Source organism: Hesperophylax consimilis, chromosome 8, assembly GCF_061612785.1.
Source record: "Hesperophylax consimilis isolate HC1 chromosome 8, BYU_Hcon_1.0, whole genome shotgun sequence".
NCBI classification, from domain to species: domain Eukaryota; kingdom Metazoa; phylum Arthropoda; class Insecta; order Trichoptera; family Limnephilidae; genus Hesperophylax; species Hesperophylax consimilis.
In genome coordinates, this window is record NC_142843.1 from 11,910,962 (window position 1) to 11,932,827 (window position 21,866).

The following is a 21,866-nucleotide window of genomic DNA, read 5'->3' on the forward strand; positions in this document are numbered from 1 at the left end:
TGTCTGTTTGTGTTTTTAGTTCTTCTAAACTACGCAACAAATTTTGATAGTGTTTTGATAGGAATTAGAGAATTTCTTCCGGAAAGTTTATATATATATATATATAAATATAAATTCGAGCAACACCGGGTACACGTCAGCTAGTAGTATACAAAATCTAAGACGGAATTTTGAAGTTGCAGTATATAGGTAGGCAATATTGTGGTTATGTGATAAATAAAGATATTTGGAAATAGGTTCCAACTCTGATAATTATTGTTTGTCTAGTTGATGGGGAGTTGATTCTCATACAAAAACTTTATTTTATTTTTAACCTAATGTATTGCTACGTCATACTTGTTCTGGCAAACTCGTGACACATTCACCTACATATTATTATAGAAACTGAAAAGGAAAAAAACATAGTCTTAAAATGACTGTTAGCTGTTTTCAAGGTGACGAGCATTCTCATAATTTAGAATAATATACAGAGTAGTTTTATCGTTCGAATACAAACATGCGATTTACTTGTGAAAACCAGGAAACGAAGAATATTTATTAAATGTGTTTTGATTGATTTTGTAAGCTAAACGCGTAATAGAACACATTTATGGTTTTATAAAATAATCACATTTACGTAAGTTTTCGATTTACAATTAATATTTGTTTATTTATAAAGTCCATACTCAAACCAATAGATAGTTGCTGTTAAGCAACTAGTAATAAGTTAGAAGTCTAAGTGATAGGAATAGATTAAATAAACAAATTAAGTTGCTAAGTGCCCTTGGGCTGATTTTCTCTCGTAAACGGCGCTATATAGAAAATCCAATCATTATTATAATAGATCGGAAAAGTTAGCCGAGTTTTCTATCTGTTGTGTGTATTTATTTGTTTATTTATTAAGATACGTTATACAATGGATAAGTTCTTCGAGAGGATTGTGAGATACCCCCTAAGATAAGTAATAAAATTTTTCGAAACTGATGCAAAAATTAAATGTTTTAGGGTTTAATGACAAAGCATTAAATTCACTAAAAAGTTATCTAAACAATAGAACACAAATAAATAAAACTTTCCATCCAAACTGTTTCCAAAGTGAATCGAGAGGTCTCAAAATTTTCCAAAAATCCCGTTGAATCATTCAGGAAAATAAGTTTCTTTAGAAAAACTGCAGCCCAACGCAAGGATTCACGTATTAACAGCATAAGTAGGCTTTCATTTAGCAATACATAGGCAGTGGCCATGTCCCAACTGCTCCCAACCGCCTAGAGCCAGTGAGATTATGGTATTTCCAATTGGGCTATATTATGAAGATGAAGGTAGCGGGGAGGGGAAGGAGATATTGAAGAGGAAGGGGGGGAAGTGCCTAGCTATTAAGATCTGGTCGCCAAACACGGCTAAAGCCATTTTAAGCAACGCTTCAATTCTGAACGGTTATAGTATACATAGAGTATCTTGGTGCCGCCGCAAATGTACCATATATTATTTTAAGTGAATAAATCATTAAAAATACAAATAAGTCAAATAAAATTTACTAGTGCACGTTGGGTTTTAAATGATGGGATTTGCTTTCTGCGGATTGCTTACCCCTTGACCACGGAGGCCGTCATGATGACAATGACTAAACATCAAGGTATTCGTTAGATTTAACCTTGAATTTAAGTAATGCCTTCGTTGTTATAACTTGATATGATAATCAAATGAGGCTCGTGGTAATTATTGTTTGAAAAATCAGGTTCATGGGCCAAGGTAAGATGGCCCTTCACTATTAAGGTACCTACACAGCACACTTGTATCGCAAGTAATCAAAAATACAGTAGCAGAGCCTTCTCCTTGAGAATCAAAACAAACCGTTCTCGTATTTAAATGAAGGCATGAACTTATTCATCATTTAAACATGTAATAATTCAGATTACTCCATATGGCAGTTTCACGGTGAGATTTTATAACGAGAATCGATAAGGAAATGTTAACTGACTATTTAGTACTATGTGGCTAATGTTGAATGGACGCGAACACCTTGAAATAATTAGCTAATCATTATGCCAACGACGGTGATGACGACGATTAGATTACACCTTTCAATTATCATTAAAAGTAATATAATTTCAATTACCTTTTTATAAAAATGTGAAAAATCAGTTTCATATGCTTATAAAATATATACATTAGTAACAAACCTATAATCTGATCTCTTACAATCATTCTGGCAGATACACCACTAAGAACATTCCATGGAAGCATTAGAATTTTATCAATTTAACTATTTAATAAAATAAAATAAACTTTTAAAATACTTTTGGTTTTCGAAAATATCGAATAATTAACAATACTATTTCTAGAGAATGCCTAAATTACGATAACGGACATTGTTCATTAAATTTAATAAAATTATCTGATCGTAGAATCATTTTTGATTTAACCTGTTTGTATAAAATCATAAATTCAATATTTGATACCCCTGATTTATTATATGTAATATCTTTTCATACTCCAAGCAGGTTGGTTACAAGACTGTACCTACCGTATTATTGTAGCAATTATACATCAATGTCCCAATACTACACTCTTATGCGACGGATTCAACAGCTAAGAAACAAACACTACGATGTTGTTCATATATTTAGTAAATCAATTTCAATATATAAGCATACCTTATTGAAGTTTTTTTCATCGGGTAGTGGAATATTTTAATAAAGGTATTTAATTTGACTAACACATAATAATTATGTCGACAAAGGAAAAATAAATATTTTGGATTTTTTATGTTTTGTGCCTGCATGCTGTGTGGATCAAGTTCAGTGATATTTTGTCTTTCTATATATTTTTGTGCAATTGTTTTTAATAGTCGTTTACTGCACTATTTGCGTGTACAATTTCGTAAATATTTTTTTATGTATGTGTATGTAAAAGCCTTAATAGGCGTGAAATAAATAGTCATAATTACAGATTTGTTAAATATTTATACAATTATGCAAATTTGTATTGCAAAATACGATACATTTTTCAACAAATCAAATTAATACAAAAAGTTTTTTAATTCTTCTAGGCATGCTTCTTTATGAACCCGATGTTATTTTAGCTTACAACTTGTTTAGTGTATGTATTTATAAATTATTCCGCAAGGTAGCAACTATTTTTTTTGAGAAACGATGAAAAAATCCAACACGTTAGTTTTGGGTATGTCCAGTTTTTTCATCACTTCTTATTTTAAGAAAATAGTAAAGCATAAAACTATAAAAAATATTCAGCATTTTAATCACATTAAAACAGACTAGTTTTTTAATACCTTTAAGATTCTAAATTAAGGCCTTGTTTATGCATTGCGTAGTTTTTTTGCTAACGGGTACCTACATTATGATACGTGTATTCAAACATGTTCCAAAATATGCCTTATCAAATTACGCCATCTAAATTTGAAACGTTATAATTTTTTTGTATTTATTTAAAATAAATCAATTTCCTAAAAATAATGCATGTTAATCGGTTCCCTATCGAACCACTTACATTTAATATTTTACCACAGTAATTAAATTGGAGAATCATCACAAATTTGTTTATTGTTGATTAGTGAAAAAAAACTAGCCGAATCAAATAAATAAATGTCAATGTCAAGACATTGTCGACTGACCTTGCTTGAACACAAATGACAATTAGAGGACTTTTCCTCTAATAATTGTGTCAATTGAAATTTGAATAGATCACGTATGCGCAATAAACGTTTGTGCATTATAATTATACAACACTATTGTATTTGTAATAAGATGTACTAAGCAAATTCCGCTTAACTAACTGTCATAACTGTTTCTCATTGAGTTTGCATAAAATAGTTCGATACGACTTCCAATGAATTTACCTACCTACAAATTTGTACAAATGGCGCATTTGATTTTGAAGGCGTTCCGGGGCGAAGGGCATGAACTTTGAAGGTTATGTAATTCCCACTTTCTCGTGTACTTCCTTTCAATTTCAATTAATAATTAAAATAAGTTTAACTATCGCACATAGTAATATAAAATTGTTTAAAGTTTTTATGTGAAACAAAAACATGGAAATTTCAAAAAGTTTTTTTTTTCTCTCTCACTGGCAAAATGTAATACCACATTTTGAAGTGGCGATTTTTGACGATATTGACGCATAGATTAAAAAAGTGTTGCTTATTTATTAAGAATCTTTTCAAATTATTCGAAATCCGGTTAAAAATTGAATTGCAGGCTCTTAACGAATGAATTGTTAGGTTTCCTTATAAACTTTTTGTAAAATATGAATTTATTATCACGATGTTGGAACACTTGTTCCGATATATCAGGATTTTACAAAAAGTGTATCAGGAAACGGCCTGCAATAGTTTTTAAACGGATTTCGAATAATTTGAAAAGATTTTTAATAAATCAGCAATACTCATTATTCTCCGAGCCGTTATAAAATATACGATATCGGCTTTTGAAATACGACTTAGGTACTATCTGGTTGATGCGTACTGCAGAAAATCGACAAAACGGGAGGTCAAAGTCCAAACTAAACACCAAGGTATCGATTTTCCAATCCAGGCCGCTCGCAATCGCCGTCAAAATTACATACATTGGTCGAAATTTGTATTCTTGAGTCTCGTCGAAGGTACATAATTACATCGCCAAACGTCACGTCATTCCGCACGAAAAACGAGTGAGTCGAACCACTCGTTGTTCGAGTGAAATGACTTCGTCGTCGGCCCCGAAGATTTTTATGAAGAAAAATAATAGGCTCTATGTTTCATTATATCAATAAAGTTATTATTTTCGGGACTTTACTCTAAATAATTTTGACAACCCTGGCGAAATGCACTATTGCATTTTCCCTGAGATAATATTTATCTCCACAAATAGATTTGTGTTCTGAAACAGATTTATAATAGATCTGTCAGGTATTTCGGTTTGGTTGTCTTGACGTCACCAGCACCTGCCAATACATTTTTTTATTCCAACCGCCATACGCTGAACTTTAATTATAAACGACCCTGAATCGACGTATTATAAACATATTATAATATTCCGTCCTGGTCCAACGTAGTGTTTTACCGATTTGTAGAACGTGACAGCGATAATAATAAGCTATTGAACCACTAGCCAATAGTACCTCCCTATATATCAATGTTGCATGATTAGTAATGTACGTACTATAATTATTTGCTAAGACAATAATTATTTCAGTTTTTCTAGCTACCTAATCGGAAACAAATACTGTTTTTTAGAATACTATTTTTATTCAATGGATAACTCAATCTGAAAATGATCACTCTGAAGCGTGGAAATAAGAGCCTAATTAAATTATCATGTATTTTTAAGCCGGTTTGTAAATCTGATATAAATAGTTGTATTAGATTTACAATCCGGCTTCGTCCATGTATGAACATTGTTTTGGGTCTACAAACATAGGTCATGATGAAGTTTTTTTTACATTAGCTCTACAAAGGACGCCCTGTGGAAAATAATTTCCCTCTGGGCCTATATCTTGTCATCTATTTTATATTTGGGAATGATGTTTGGAGAAACTTTTTGTTGATAGGAATAAATAAACCTGGGTCTTAAAGGAACCCATGCTTTAGGAGGGAGGAAATACCGCAAAGTGTTCCACAGCCAAGCCTTTGAACTCAAGAACGAGTCGTAGAAAAGACCCTGGTGCCGAAAAAATAAATTACGCTAATTCCTCGAAGCATTTCCCATTAGAATACCGGTGGAACAAGGATTACATTCCCGTTCTGTGCTTTAAATATTGCAATCCGTTTGTAAAGATAGGAGAATCTATCAAACGGTCCACCCGTTTCTGGAGTCTGGAGTTTCTGGAGTTTCCGAGTCGAGTGTTTTTTCCGGTATTTTGGGGCTCCAGACCAGAGGTGACTGCCAAATTTCATCGTGGGTTTTCAGTTTCGGAGTTTTCGCAACTACAGATAATATCACGCAATTAGGTTTAAGGCGTTTTAATTTTGATTATTGAGGTTAAAATATTAAAAAAAATTACAATTATAATGCTGAGAAATATCGATCCCCAAATTTTAATAAAAACTAGGTAACGTTAAATCTATGAAATTATTCATAATTAGCCCAGACACATGAAAAAGCACGGGATTTATGATAGTAAATCTAGTTAATTTTCAAATAATGCTTTCTTAAAAATGAAATAGCGCAGACCCTTGAAAAATCACTAAATCTGGATTTTCTTGTTTAGAATAACCCAAAAAAAATTAAAGAAAAGAAATAAACATTTCAAATATAGAATTTTTAAAAAAATCTGGAAAAAGGGTTAAATCAAAGGTGGGTTATAGGTGTCGCTTGTCTGAATTCTTGACTCATTGAATATGAAAATTACAAAAATTAATTTTCTCTTAAAATATTATATACAATACTTTATCGCTTGTCTGATTTCTAATTTAGAAAATTATATTTAAATTCAAAACAAACCCGAGTTCATCGAACCATAGTTACCGAAGACAGACTCACAACCGAAATTGGTACGTTTGGTGACGATTTTTTTTCAAATTCGACACACCTCAAATAATATACTACTTTGTTACTACGACGATATACTATTAGGATGTGCTTTAACTCCTACTCTACTTACCTAAGACACAATAATACTTCATTTGAAACATGCGAACAACTCGGAACAAGTTCTCCTAGTAAGGGTTAACAAAACATTATTACTTGCATTTATATTTTATTCCTGGGTTCGATTCCCGGTTGAAACCGTTATCTTTTATTTTCTGTGTTTTGTTCTGTTTCATGTTTCGTCTAGATGTGTTAGTATTCTTATTACATTGATGGGTATAGCTTTCAAAAGTTAAAAAAGAAAAGTTGTTCAAATAAATATTGAATATTCATTTAGACTTTTAGAAAAACTCAATAGTTATTGCATGATAAAAATCGGATATGTTTATCCCAGACACTATCTAGGTTACAAACCAATTCTTTAGAACTTTGTGATCATTCAAAAAGATAGCTGCCAAAAATACGGGAAACAATTCTGAATTTGAAATATGAGATCGACACATATGACGTATAATAATTAGGTCTCAATAAAGACGTTTTTCTAGTAAGACCTTTGAGACTGTTACTTTTTTTTATTTTCTGTGTCTTTTTCTGTTCCATATTTTATTTGGATCTGTTAGTGTTATCTTCCTCTTCAATGTTATATTTATTCATTTATTTACCTTTAAACTGTAAAACTGTAACTTTATAGACATAAAATAAATAAATGGTAGATGTATATTGCTTTTCTAAAACCTAACCTAACATAACAGTATCTAAAATAATTTATTTTGCTGATTATAATACCAAGGGCAGTTTTCAACTTGCAACTTTCGGGTGGTTACTGCAACGAAGAGTTAGCTATATAAATTTCATAATATGTATCGGGATATGTAAAATTCATCACTCCTCAATCATTAATTGGTGACAGTGGGAATTAAAACGAGAGTTTAAGGTAGGTGACACATTACACTGTACGTATCATGGTTCAGCCGATTTCGGCATATCGCTCGCCATACGCTACCAATGGGAATGTGTGGCGAGCGATATGCTGAAATAGGACAATCCATGATGCGTATAACGTAATGTGTCGCCTACCTTAAACTCTCGTTTTACTTCCGATTGTCGTCGATTGATTCGATCAATGCTTACTGAAATAAAAGGGTTAAGGCCTTGAATTAATTCAGATACTTAATAGGACGTTAAAATATAAAAAAAAACACGGATCGCATATGGCGCGCTTATAGCATGGTCTGTCACAGGCTTAATACAAATACACTCTCTAGTCAAAAATGTAGGTACTTACCTGTGTAAATACATAAATATATCCATATTCACGGCCATACCACTGATATCGAGATTTATCAACATTTTATACATGGAAATTTTTTATCGTAATAATCTGATGACGAAGATTATTGAAGGACATTTTAGATTCTGCTTACAGATGATTATCAAATTCACTAACACATGTTTGTGTCAAGGTTAAGTCACCATACCGAAATGGTAATTTATTAAGACGGAAATACTTTAGATTTTTTTTATGCAAAAAAATTGAGTAAAAAAATATAATACAATAGTATCAATAGCATATCATATATTTAAATAGATATTTATAAAAAAATACCTAGAACATGTTAAATAAACTAAAGTTTGTAAATATTGCATCATTTGATGAAAATTATGGGATATGAAAAAGGGTGATAAATAAGATCACATTCATTTTACAAATGATGATAAATGATATATTAAATTCAGCCAGGATTTTCTAAATTCCAATAAGATTAAAATAGATTGACTTATTACCTTTTGGTTCTAGTCCATTTAGCACATACTCTATCTCTCTTACACTTGTCTAACATATATCGCCATCGATTTTACATTCTTAAAGATGGTGAAAAATAGATGTGCATTTGAAATTTAAGCAAAGAATACGCCCACATGCCATTTATTGTGTTCTTCTTTTTCTATGGTATAATTTACATTAAAAAAATACCTATAACAATATTGACAGTGGGTTGGTACCTAATCTAAACCATTTTTTGATCCTCTAACATGTTATGTTATGTACTATACTTTTTACAACTCATCTATAATAATGTAACTGCATAAAAAAAGACTTCAAGGCATGAATAAATAAATAAACATTATTTCGTAACAAATAGACAAACCTACATAATATGTGTAATTTGTACAATATTATAATAAATGTAATAATTTCTTCCTTCCTACAAATGTTTGGATATATTTTTCATACTTTGTTTATCTGTTTTATTTGTTGTTTTTCTTTTCTTTTTTTAAGCGTTAACTTTGACATTTATGAAATTTCACTATCACACGATGATAAAAAAGGTACACATATATTTGCTGATAAGCGGTAGAATGGCCCGAATGCACCTTGTGCATTTGCTTTTTATATTATTATGCTATAATATGTGATATCAAAATTTTTCCTGTAGAATCAATAATATTTATTTACTGGGTGGTTTGGGTTATCCGGATAATCTAAACATCTAAACAAATAACAAGTAGGGACGACAAATTAGAGCAATGTTTTATTTTCTGTGTAATGAGCTATTCTTGGATATCATTTTAAGCGTTGGTGCATAAAATGTAATTATAATTCATTTTATCAGTATCATAGTTTGGAATCCATATTCATCCTTATTTTTCTGGAAAAATCTTGGGTAAGAATTTTTTTTTATAATATTTAAAATAAAATAACTGTGTTTGAATACCACTTTATTATATATGTTTTTTAACACTTTATTTAACATATTGTTTTTATAAACTCCGATGAAGGTTCGGGTTGAACTGAAACCGGCTGGTTAGAAATATATTATAATAAAGTGGTATTCAAACAAAGTTATTTCATTTTAATTATTATAATTTTGTATACCAACAAAGTGTTTGCTACAAGTGAAAAAAAATATGTAAAACACATTTTTTTACGCCTTTAAATGTTATAATATATTACTATTTTGCTTTTTTATCAAGTCGATAATACTAATTTCGATTGCGAGTCTCTCAATCTGATTGTGAAACTCTGGTTTAAAGAACTCGAGTTTGATTTGAAGTTTAATTTTCAAACTTTTAATTGATTCTGTTAAGATTTCAGAGAAGCAAAAAGTACCTTATTATGATATTTATACTAACAGAAAATTACTTAAATTGTTATTTTTTTGAATTGGAGCTGATGTGTCAAGAATTCAGACCGAAAGTAAAGTACCTACCAATAATGTAATATTTTTTAACATATTATTTTAATTATTGTATTTTATTTTTTGTATTTTTTTTGGTTAAATAACTTGACGAGTGACGTCAGATTTCGTGATTTTTTCAAGGGTCTTGTCTTTTACCATTTTCAAGAAAGCGTTATGTACTAACTAAAAGGAATAATATCCCGTGATTATTCACTAATTTGCACTAATATTATTTTACTTTTGTTATTTTACTTCATTAAAAATTTTATTTTTATGTTTTGAAGTACGTTTGATCTTTATATAATGATATGATTTAAGATTTTCACGGCCAGAAGTATTTTTGTTTTTTGTTTTTGGGGTATTATGCCGTGTTGTGCATGTAAATAACACATCTGCCCTGATTATGGACACTGCAATGCTGTCCGAAACGTTGGCTAAAGAAGGAGTTAGCACAACACGGCATAATACCCCAAAAACAAATAACAAAAAAATTATATAATGATTTTAAATGCTTCCAAAATCTGCTTGACCTACACTGTACATCCTAAAATAACATACAACCTACAAAAGCATGATTATATTAAACGTTGATGAAAACAAAAACTCAGTACAGGAAGGGCGCAATATCAATTATTAATAAAAAAAGAAACAGCCCTTCCTGGAATAAATTTATTCCAACTGGAAGTCCGCATATTATGTATTATGACCGGTCAGTGGTTGAGTGGGCATAGCGCTTGGGTCTCACCCGAGCGTCGCGTGTTCGATTCCTCGGCTGGCTAAGTCCTCCATCACAACACAAGCAACATTTTCGGCTTTCTGTGGTGGTAGTAGGAGATTTTCAAACATTGTTGGGTTATTCGTAACCTGGGAATGTTTGTCTTTCTTTTTAAAAAAATTAAAAAAAAAATGTAATAAATTCTTTCTGCAGTACTACAAAATACAATTGTATGGGTGAATTTCATCACTCACCTAAATCTGGAATGGAGCTGGAAGGTTCCTCGTAGGGGACGCTCCTCTCGATGTTGTGCCGGGATAGCTTTGGTGGGGGCGGCGGTGGGGGGCGCATGGGACAGTGCGTGATGACCCCTGGGCTGGTGGAGGACACCAGGGGCGGTGGGGGCGGGGGCGGCGGGAGAGGTGCGGGCTGGCGGAACTCCTCGGGAGGGAGTGCCACCACCTGCAGCCCTGGCCGGCACAGTTCGATAGCCGCCCGCTGCTGCTCTCTCAGTCTTTGCTGCTCCTCGTAGCACCCGCTTGCGTCCCTGAATATCACTTGCTCCCTCTCCTCCCTGCATCCATTCGTATCTTGAAATCTCTTCTGGATTATATCATCTTTGTTGTTTATATCTCTGTACCTGAGCAGCTCTTCTAGATTTGGCTTGGTATCCCGATACTGGGGAGGCTGATCCATGTGTTTGTTCATCTCGATGCGATGGATTCGCGGCTCCATATTTGACCTTATTATTTCACACCCTCGAAATTCCATGACTTCCATTTTTGGAGTTATGATTCTACTGGGTTCTATTATAACCCTCGGATGCCCGGGGCTGGAAGATCCATTGAGGTCTAAAGGTTCTTGCTCTTCCTCCACGGTCTCCTCGTGATCTATCTCATCTACCACTAGTCCTGGCTCTGATAAGGCGGGACTGGGTTCCCTACTAATCGTCTCCTGCTCCAACTTCGGAATAAGGCGAGAGAAGCTTTGCATTTTGAATCACCCTGTACACGACTCCAATAATTATCATTCAGGCAAATGTGAGAGGTCCAAATTGTTTCAATGTCAAACGGGTGACAAAGCGGCTTTATCTCTCGCGGTACAGTTTAGACTTCTTTATCAGTCCCGTTGCGATAAGTGAACTTCAACATAACCTTCCACAATGTTATAAATGCAACCGCAAACAAACATATTATTCCTGATTTGAGCGGACGCACCTGTTTGCTGACTTCAGGCACGGAGGACGCCTTCTTTCCTTAGTTTCCTCGGCTCGCCGGTGTTTTCATGTATCGGGATTAAACTTGATGCCGGAGATAAGCCCGTGCGAGTGGGGGTAAGGGGCGGTAGCGGAGGCGGGTGGGGGCGGCCTTGACCGCCCTGTCACGGCCGCAAAACTTTAGTGCAGCAGAAAGAAAGCAAAACGTTTTGCAATTATTTTGAAACGATTAACATAACGAAATCATAATACGATTACACTATGATGTAGTTAAAAACAGTTATACCTATTCATCGGAAATGTGTTCTTACTAATTTGATAAACCGGTGTGTTTATGATTCCAAACAACTTGATAAAAATCATTTACTCACAGTGAGAAAGTATATAAAAAGATAAAATTCACCTTGAAACATCTGTGTTGGTCGGAATGTTGATATCGAAATACCAAATCCAAATAATTTCCACACTTCACGTCGCATTCAATTACTCGACATTTGGTTATTTTCACTTGTAAAAGTACCACAATTACTTAAATAAAGTGTTAATACCAACACAACATTTCATACGGTTTATCAAAAGTACTATAAAAATTCTGATTATTTCACAGTCACAAAAATATCAATAACTTTTATTAAACTTGTTGCAGAATAAACGTAAACATCTCCATATAAACAACGAATTTAAATAATATTGAAGTATCAGTACAAAAAACTTAAAAACACTGTATTTGCAAATGTAAATAAAAACAACAAAAACTTTTTATTTTAACGTAAATAAAAAAAATCTTTATTTTATTAAAATATCACAAGCTGATCTTTGTTTTTACTATTCACTAGAACCTGCACTGTGTCATATAAAAAAAGGTAGCTATCCAGTGTGCATGATCGCTACACTCGTAGCGGTGTAGCACGTTGCGTAGCGCGTCCTGCGTAGCTCGAGAACTGGACCGCGCGGCACGGCCAACTTTCTCCTACTGAGCGGACGAAAGTGAATTTAGCGGGCGGGCAAGGGAGGCCTCCGCAGTCACTACTACACAGTACTCGCGCTCGCTGCTCGCCGTCGCTGCTCGTCGAATCGGTCGCGCCGTGGTGTGGAGAGGCCCGGTACATTGCAAGCGCACTGTATGCACACCGAGTACACTCCGTGTACGCGCTGTAACACTTTCTGGAGGGGTGCATCGAACATTAAATACATTCATTACTACAAGTACTGCTGTATTTTCACTAGGAATATTGAATGTAAGCCGAGTATCGCTTGCAACAATTTATCATTAATATTGTAAGCAGTTGAACTTAAGATAATATCGTCAGTTGAATTCATTACATGTCATAATATTATGTACTCTTCAAGTAATCAATATTTAAGGTTTTATCAATATAAAAATATCAATTGCATTTTGTCACCATTATTTCTATTTCTTCTTTGATTTGTAAGTAATATAAAGTATGTATTTGTGTATCATGAGAACATTTTGTTAATAGATTGATGATCTTACTTTTATTTATGTATTATTTGCTGTCACTCTGTCAAATGTTCCTAATGAAAAATTAATAGCTAAATAAATGTGGTAGGCTTTTTTTATTTGTGAATTTTGTACACATTTTACAAGTTTGCATGAACCAGTAAAGTTTCCAAATAAAATATTTTTTTCATAAAATGGTAAATTTTATATATTTTCAAATGGTGTGACTGTAATTAAGATGTTTTCATACGTAAAAATAAACTTGCAAGTCTTGTAACTTTTTTTTGTAATGAATAATAAATAAGACATTTAAAGATAACCTATTACTAGTTCAGTTTGTAAATAATGTATTTACCATAAATTATAAAAATATTGTGAACAAAATTGTATTGTGTACAAAAAAATAGTAATTCCAAATAAAAATTTTCTGTAAATTGTACTGCTAAACATTTCAAATTTCGATCTACTGCATAATTGTGCTGAGTAATAAAATTATTAACTAATTTACGCAAATGCCATGTAACATTACGTAGGTATTTATTATTCAAACTGTTGAAAATGGAAACGGTTATCCTCGCGCGCACAACTATATAAAATATATATATATATATATATATTTATAATCTCTGACAAATATTTGACCATTAAAATTTTACGTGAATAGTCTGACAAACAAAATATTAGAATTGATCAAAAACTAAATTAATATTTATTACAAACTAAATAATGACAGATGTACTATTTTATTTTTCCTTTCCCGTTTGACTATTTTATTGGATTTAATGTATATTATGTTTACAATATATTTTTTACAATGCATTTCTTAAAAATGAATGATATTTAAAATATTTTTAAATATTTTGATTTGTTAAATTACATAAATATGTAATATGCGAAGGTTTTTGGCTAGTTTATACGATGGATAAAAGTATATATTTATTATATATAAATGATGAATGTAAGTTAATATATAATGGGTTTGTTTTCGTGACACAACTAAGAACTAAAAAAACTTTAGGTTTTAATCGAAAGGAAACTGTAAATGGTTACACGTTATCTAGGTACTTATTATAATGCGCATCATTTTCTAAATTATTGTTAATTAATATACAAATTTTCCAATAATTATTACTATCAAAGACCCTCTTCCCAAAGTGTTGATCAACACTCACGCACTCTCACTAATACATGCGCAATAACAACCCTCCTTGTACCAATACATACAAACCACGTACAGAGTAAACTCGATGCAGACACTGCACCAGACTGATATTGCGTCAGTGTGCGTGCGACCCGACCCTACCGCAACAAGCGAAGGGGAGAAAGTATATGATAAAACCCGATCCTACGTAAAAAGGACTGAATAATTCCAAAGGGTTCAACTTTCTATTTGATATAGATTGGAACCTATTTCGAAATTCGACTTTACTTTGTTTTTAGATTGTCTCATAAGGACCGCCTGGGAGGGTCAATGTGAATACACCGCCTGCACAAGTTCAAGTTGCACAACACTTTGTAGAAGAGTAATTTTTCATTATTCATCTTTAAATTTCCGTGTTATTAAATTTGTGAATACCTTTTTACACCGTGACCGTGTTATATTCAGCAAGTCCAGAAGGGGATCCTCATCCGCTGGACATTGATAAGCAGAAAAATGACAAAAAATAGCGGGTTGATTAAAAGCTGGGCGTTTTAATCAATATTAGATACTTGCGCTGCATTTCTTAATAATCATCTGTATAAAAGTCGACCAAATGAAATAAAAATTCTAATCAATCAAAAACTTGCAAACGATTCTAGGGTAGAAACATGCTCAATGAAAGAAACAATGAAAATGTTTTTTTGACTCTGGTGTTATCAGTAGTTAAACTCAGTGAGATTATCTCACCCGAAAACCGAATGCAGAGAGCTACGATCAATGTTAGGTCGGTTGTTGCGTATCATAAATCTTATTTTATACAATTTTTGCATAATATGACTTTCAGTCATTGGAAATCAACTCAACAACATGTTTCGTTTATTTTTTTTCTATAATAAATTATGATTTAACTTCCCTTAACGTATAATAATAACAAAACCATTAAATGCCATATTAACATGTCGTTGTCGCAAAACACATCGCTTCGAGGTTGTTAAACTTTCCCAAGGGTCGTAAGACAAGAGAAAGTGTTCTACAGAGGGCAAAGTCTTTACTACCCCACCTCTCCTCCCAATCCCACCGCCATCCCCTGTTTCACCCCCTCGCTGACTCATAGACCGCCCTGTTTGCGTTAGTGTTTATTTTTGGAACAGATGAAATAAAAGTTCTGCATTGAAGTTTTCTACAATAAGGACCCAGACTCTGGGCACTGGGAACTACAAAGCGGTACTAAAAAATTGAACGGTTCGTTACGACGAAACATTCACACTTCATTCATAGTTTTCATACATAGGTATTTGATGCTTTGCTTTGTGTTAGTCATTTGTGAAATCTCAACTTTGATTTGTATATTTTTTTAAAAATGGAACTGATTAAGTGAAGAGGTCAGACACGCAACAAAGTAGGTACCTACTAATAATGTAATATTTTTAACACGTGTCAAGATTTCAGAATATCACGGGTCTGCGTTGGTCAAATAAACGAAATCAGTGTTTACTGCGTAACTTTGATTCAATGAACTCAAATTTGTTTGAATTTGTGTGTCATTTAAAAAACTGAAACTGACTGTGTGAAGAATTCATATTTTATTTTATTTATTTATTATTTTTATCATAAAACATTGATATTAGATAATCTGCCATAGAGTAATCTATTATATAATATTATTAACGGATAATTTTTGAAAATGACAATCAAAATAATTATTTTGATTGTCATTTTCAAAAGTAGAACTTATTTAAATGGAATAACGCACTACATTTATAGGCACGCCTGATCTCTAATGCAACCCTTATAATTTGATAACTGAAAGAAAATTATTTTAAATAAACATTAAACTATGTTTTGACAACCAAGTCTTCACTAGTTCAGGAAAATCGTTTTCTTTCATCAGTACAAAAATGTAAAACGAAGAACAAATACAGAAATAAATATAGTGATTAGAGTGAAAAATAACACATGTAGAAAGATGGGTTGCAATTAGCGTGGAAAACATTTACAATAAACTAGTCCTAGCGAGAGCTCGTACAAACGTCATTAACGTTCGTCCTCTTTCTTCTCAATCATCTTGTTTGAAAGCGAAAAAGACAAGAGGTACTAAAACGATGACGTCATGTACTATCTCTCTTGGACTGGTATTAGGATGAAACGACACGTTGCATTTATTTTGCTCTAGTATAATGAGACATTCTATCCAAAAAATGTACAATAAACCGACGAATGCTAGCCCATGTTACATTGACTTGGATTTGAATTTCGTATAAAATAGAAAAAAGAACCATCCTTATTAAATAATTTCCATTTCGAGGTAGGCAGTTATCACAAAAGCACAAACGTTTATCTGTGTAGAATTGAATACCTTATTTATTAGACATGTTTGAAATAATCAAGTTCACATTCACTTTTTAACAAATTGATCAAGATAAAATATATTATTTTTGCAAACATTTTATCGAAACGTACCTATAGTCCAGTCAAGATGTACATCCGTGCTTGCAAAAGGTCCAGTCATTCTGAATTTTTTATATGTTGTTAGGACCTAAACCAGTATTAAAAAAAAAAATTTGCAACTTCGAAAGTGCTGTGCGAGCGGCGATGGACCTAAAAAACCAGGAAATTTTCGGATTTTTTTCAGTTTTTGCTTAATATCTCAGTAAAGGAAGGGTCTGACCGGTGTAGTTTGTATAAATACTTTTAAAGTAGACTAAATTTCATATAATTTGAGACCAAAGCAAGCTATATAAAGCCATTGGTTTTCAAGATACAGTTCTTCAAAAATAGGCAATTTTTTCCAAAAAGTGAAATTTTTTCGAAATGGTCACTTATTTTGTAAAATAATTTCTAAAATACGCATCTCACGTCAAATATTGTATGAAATAAAGTTGTTTTAAATTTAATAAGCTTTTATTTGAAACTAGATTGATATCTGGAGACTAAACGGTTCTCTCAAAAATAGCAGATAACCAAAAACAGTCATAAGTGGGTTTTGGGTGAAATGCAAATAAACTGCTCTCGCGTCTTTTTGAAGTGAAACTTCTTTAGGCGCGTAATGAATTTTCGGGGACGGAGTAAAACCGAGTCACGATCGAAACGAAAATGCGGGTACCCCCACCACCGATTAAAGTTCATTTGATCTAGTCAAAGTTTTGAAGTAACATATAAATGCTTCTTAGCTCATCCCGACAACTGGCGTTGGTGGTGTAATGGTCAGCATAGTTGCCTTCCAAGCAGTTGATCCGAGTTCGATTCTCGGCCATCGCACATTATTTTTTTGTTTTTAACGCCTTTTTCATTCAATATCTTATTTTTTAGTAGGTCAGAACATTTTTTAAAAGAAAATAATATTGCAAAATAATAAAAACACTTATCTCACTGTGATAAAACATTACTCCGCTAGAGCGCGCTTTGCGTTATTGTGTTGGATTAAAATTATTATCTAATCCGTATATTATGATAATTGTATTACATTTATTTAATTAATTTATTTATTTTGATAATATGTAATAATTTTCAAAGTTTTGAAGTAACATATAAATGCTTCTTAGCTCATCCCGACAACTGGCGTTGGTGGTGTAATGGTCAGCATAGTTGCCTTCCAAGCAGTTGATCCGAGTTCGATTCTCGGCCATCGCACATTATTTTTTTGTTTTTAACGCCTTTTTCATTCAATATCTTATTTTTTAGTAGGTCAGAACATTTTTTAAAAGAAAATAATATTGCAAAATAATAAAAACACTTATCTCACTGTGATAAAACATTACTCCGCTAGAGCGCGCTTTGCGTTATTGTGTTGGATTAAAATTATTATCTAATCCGTATATTATGATAATTGTATTACATTTATTTAATTAATTTATTTATTTTGATAATATGTAATAATTTACAGAAAAAAAAATTAAAACTATCTCCCTCTGATAAAATATCCGTTCGCTAGAGCGCACTACGCGATCTTGTGTGGGATTCTATTTCTGTACATTGTACATTATTTTTAAAAATATATTATATTTTGGGTGTGATGTAGGTAACATTATAAAACATAACAAGCTCTCATATTTTCAGAACCTACATAATATAATCAATTTATGCGGCTTTGCTTACAGTTGGTGCTCAGCGTGGTTGGCTTTCAATCAGTTAAGCGAGGTTCGATTCTCGGCTGTGGCATTTTTGAAGTGAAACCTTGTTGAGGTGGGGGAGCCGCTCACGAACGTTCTCTCTCTTCTCTTCTTTCCTCTCTCTCAGACACCAGCGAACTGCGCCACGCAAAGCATCAGCTGCTTGGTTAGTATACTGCGTCGTGAGTGTAATACGAGTGAAATACGTAATTGATTGTGGTTCATACGGTTTAACAAAAGAAGTTTCACTTCTGTCTTGCGTAGGCTTGACACACCCACTTTTTATGGTTATATTGTGCTGTGAAGTAAATCCATTAATCATCGTGGGTTTATCCTAGGGTTATAATATAATTTATTACAACTATTACAACTATTTCAAATTTCAAGTACCCATTAGTACCTATACCCATGGGTACCCATATGAATGGGCACGCATATTCTCGAGCTGTTCGAGCCCACATTTTGGCAAACCTCACACTGGCCAGCATTGTTTTTTTATGAGGTTGACATAACTCCTGAGGAGCGAGACGAGACTGAAAAATTGCTGCGAGACACTGAAAGGTCTTTCACTATATCAGCAGAAGAAATTGATACCTACCAAATACTAAAGGCAAAATTTAAAAGTGCCTTGGAGAAAATTAAAGCGAATGGTCCAACATCACATTTGTGGGTCCAATACTTTCGTATGACCACTTTGATAAAACTATTCATCCAGGCAGAGCGTGCTGGTGATTGGAACCTTCATTTGTACACTGTCCACAAGATGCTCCCTTTTTTTCACGCAGCTGGACATTTTTTGTATGCTTAGAGCGCGCACCTCTATCTTCAGGATATGATGGCTCTATAAGATCGGATGGATAAAAGTGAATACGACATGTTCACAAAAGGATCCTTCACCATTCGCTGGTCTGACAAGTTTTGGTTTGGGTCGTGGTCAGACCTAACAATTGAGCAGAAGCTGATGCGATCCATGAAAACCTACAGTGGGTTGACCCAAGGAAGAGAAATCTCCGAAAGTGTTCAGGCAAGGTGGACAACAGGAATGGTGTTTATGTTGAACATTTGTGAAGAACTGGAAAGTTTTTGCAGCTTATCATGTCATAGTGGAGAGCAGCATGTAGACATAAGACCTTCTCAAATCATCCGAGATAATAGTGATGTGGAAAAACTAAAAAACTGGTTTGCTATCCAACCCCCATTTCCCAAAACTGACAGTTTAATTTCTATCAGTAGTGGTTTACTGGCAGGTCCTGAAATTAATTGCCACACAGCCCAGAGAGTTGGAACGGAAGGAGTAATGAAAATTGTGGGGAAAATGTACGACAAGGTAGTAATAAAACGGAAAAATAAAGTTACCACGCTGGCATCGATCACCTCAACCGTTAAACTCCCGGACAAAAACAGAAGAGTGGCTGTGGATCCGCTCACAATTTTTCAGCGAGTGTGTATTGCAAAGAAATCTGAACAGGATTTACAGGATGACTTCAAGTATGAGTTGGCCCCGTTCCCGATGTCTTTGTTCAATGAACAAGGGATGCGCAAGGGCACAAAACCTACTCTGTACTCTGCCTTCACTCCTCTTTCCAGCCACACGCCGATAGATGCCAGCACTCATGTCATTTTGGATGTTGGCTACCTCTTGCACAAGGTCGTGTAGCAGCGGAAGAGCACGGTTCGAGCACTTTTGGCGCGTTATACCACCTACGTCCGAAACCACTTTGGGAAGAACGTCTCAAATTGTACAGCGCCCTTGAGGTGATTTTTCACAAAAACGGCGCTATACAAATTATCCAATTATTATTATTATTATTATTGTCTCCATCGTTTTTGACGGCTACCCCGAAGATGCTACCAAAAAAAACACCAGAACAGCGGAACGACTCCGGCGCTACGCAGCTCATTCTAGCTACGAGTTGACTTTCGATGAATCCACAGTAATTCAAATTGCTCAAGAGCATTTATTGGGCAATGAAAACAATAAGAGACGCCTTATAACTCTTCTCTGTGACGCCTTTCAGAAGGGGGGAGTAGAAGTGGCTGTTGCCGAAGAAGATGCTGATCGAGAGATCGTCATGATGGCGTTATCAAAAAGAGCAGATGCCGATCGGGTCGTCACAGTGGGAGAAGATGTCGACCTGCTCGTTCTTCTCAATGGTTTAGGCGCTGAAGAGACAAACGTCTATCTTCAGAAGAGCACGAAGGGTGAAGCTGGTTGCTTTCACTACTCTACGACCTCCTACAACAACCAGGACTCCCTACAATTACCAGGAACGGTACTATTTACGCACGCGTTTGCCGGGTACGATACCACCTCAGCACCGTTTGGCCAAGGAAAGACCAAAATCAGCACACTTCTGAGCAAGAGTGAACCACTTGCTGAGCAAGTGGAGGTCTTCCTTCGGCCAGACTCTACCCCACAAACCGTGAGTGAAGCAGGCATCAAGTGCTTCGTGGCTCTATATGGGGGTGAAATCGCGAGAGATACTTTGGATTTCCTGAGGTATAAGACGTTTGTCACTTCAACAAACATAAACCTCGCCCGTTTGCCACCGACGGAAGATGCTGCAGGCCACCATGCAGCAAGGTGCTACCTCCAAGTGCAGAAGTGGCGGGGAGTCAACTTGAATCCCACTGAATGGGGGTGGAAACTGTCTTCTCAGGGACTCACCCCCATTCCCACCACGATGGATCCCGCACCTCCTGCCCTTTTGCGAAAAATTTCGTGTAAATGCAATAAAGGATGCTCTGCGAGCTGCTTGTGTAGAAAGGCTGGGCTCCACTGCTCAGTCCTCTGTCAGTCATGCGGTGGCAAATTTTGCATTAACGTCCCGGATGTGGAGCTGAAATGCTCGGACGATGAAGATGACCCGACTACAGACTGGGCAACCAAGACACAATACCTACATGATTTATATTAGTTTTATTTTTTGTGTACATGTAATTTGTCCTTATAGTAGGTACCATGATGTTTGTACAAGCATTTTGGTATGTAGGTATATAAAACAATGTTTGAAGATGACGTAATTCCCGATAGATGTAATATATTTTCTTTTTTTCATCAAAAATCTGTTAACTGTTTGATAAATAAAACCATAAAAAGACGTGAGAACAGTTTATTTGCATTTCACCCAAAATCCACTTATGACTGTTTTTTGGTTATCTGCCATTTTTGAGAGAACCGTTAAGTCTACAGATATTAATTTAGTTTCAAATGAAAGCTAATTAAATTTACAACTACTTTTTTCATACAATATTTGACGTGAGATGCGTATTTTAGAAATTATTTTACAAAATAAGTGACCGTTTCGAAAAAATTTCACTTTTTGGAAAAAATTGCCTATTTTTGAAGAACTGTATCTTGAAAACCAATGGCTTTATATAGCTTGCTTTGGTTTCAAATTATATGAAATTTAGTCTACTTTAAAAGTATTTATACAAACTACACCGGTCAGACCCTTCCTTTACTGAGATATTAAGCAAAAACTGAAAAAAATCCGAAAATTTCCTGGTTTTTTAGGTCCACCGCCGCTCGCACAGC

General features: G+C 34.1%; 1 protein-coding gene across 1 annotated transcript in view; it reads right to left on the minus strand.

Annotated features, from left to right (window-relative positions):
- The window catches only part of Eip75B (Ecdysone-induced protein 75B), a 310,318-nt gene extending 297,748 nt beyond the window's left edge, over nt 1-12,570 (minus strand). Inside the window, exon 1 of the mRNA XM_089634874.1 lies at nt 10,655-12,570. Coding sequence (XP_089491000.1) covers nt 10,655-11,393 — 739 coding nt within the window. The 5' untranslated portion in view covers nt 11,394-12,570. The remainder of the gene's footprint in view (nt 1-10,654) is intronic.
- Between the last annotated feature and the right edge of the window lie 9,296 nt (nt 12,571-21,866).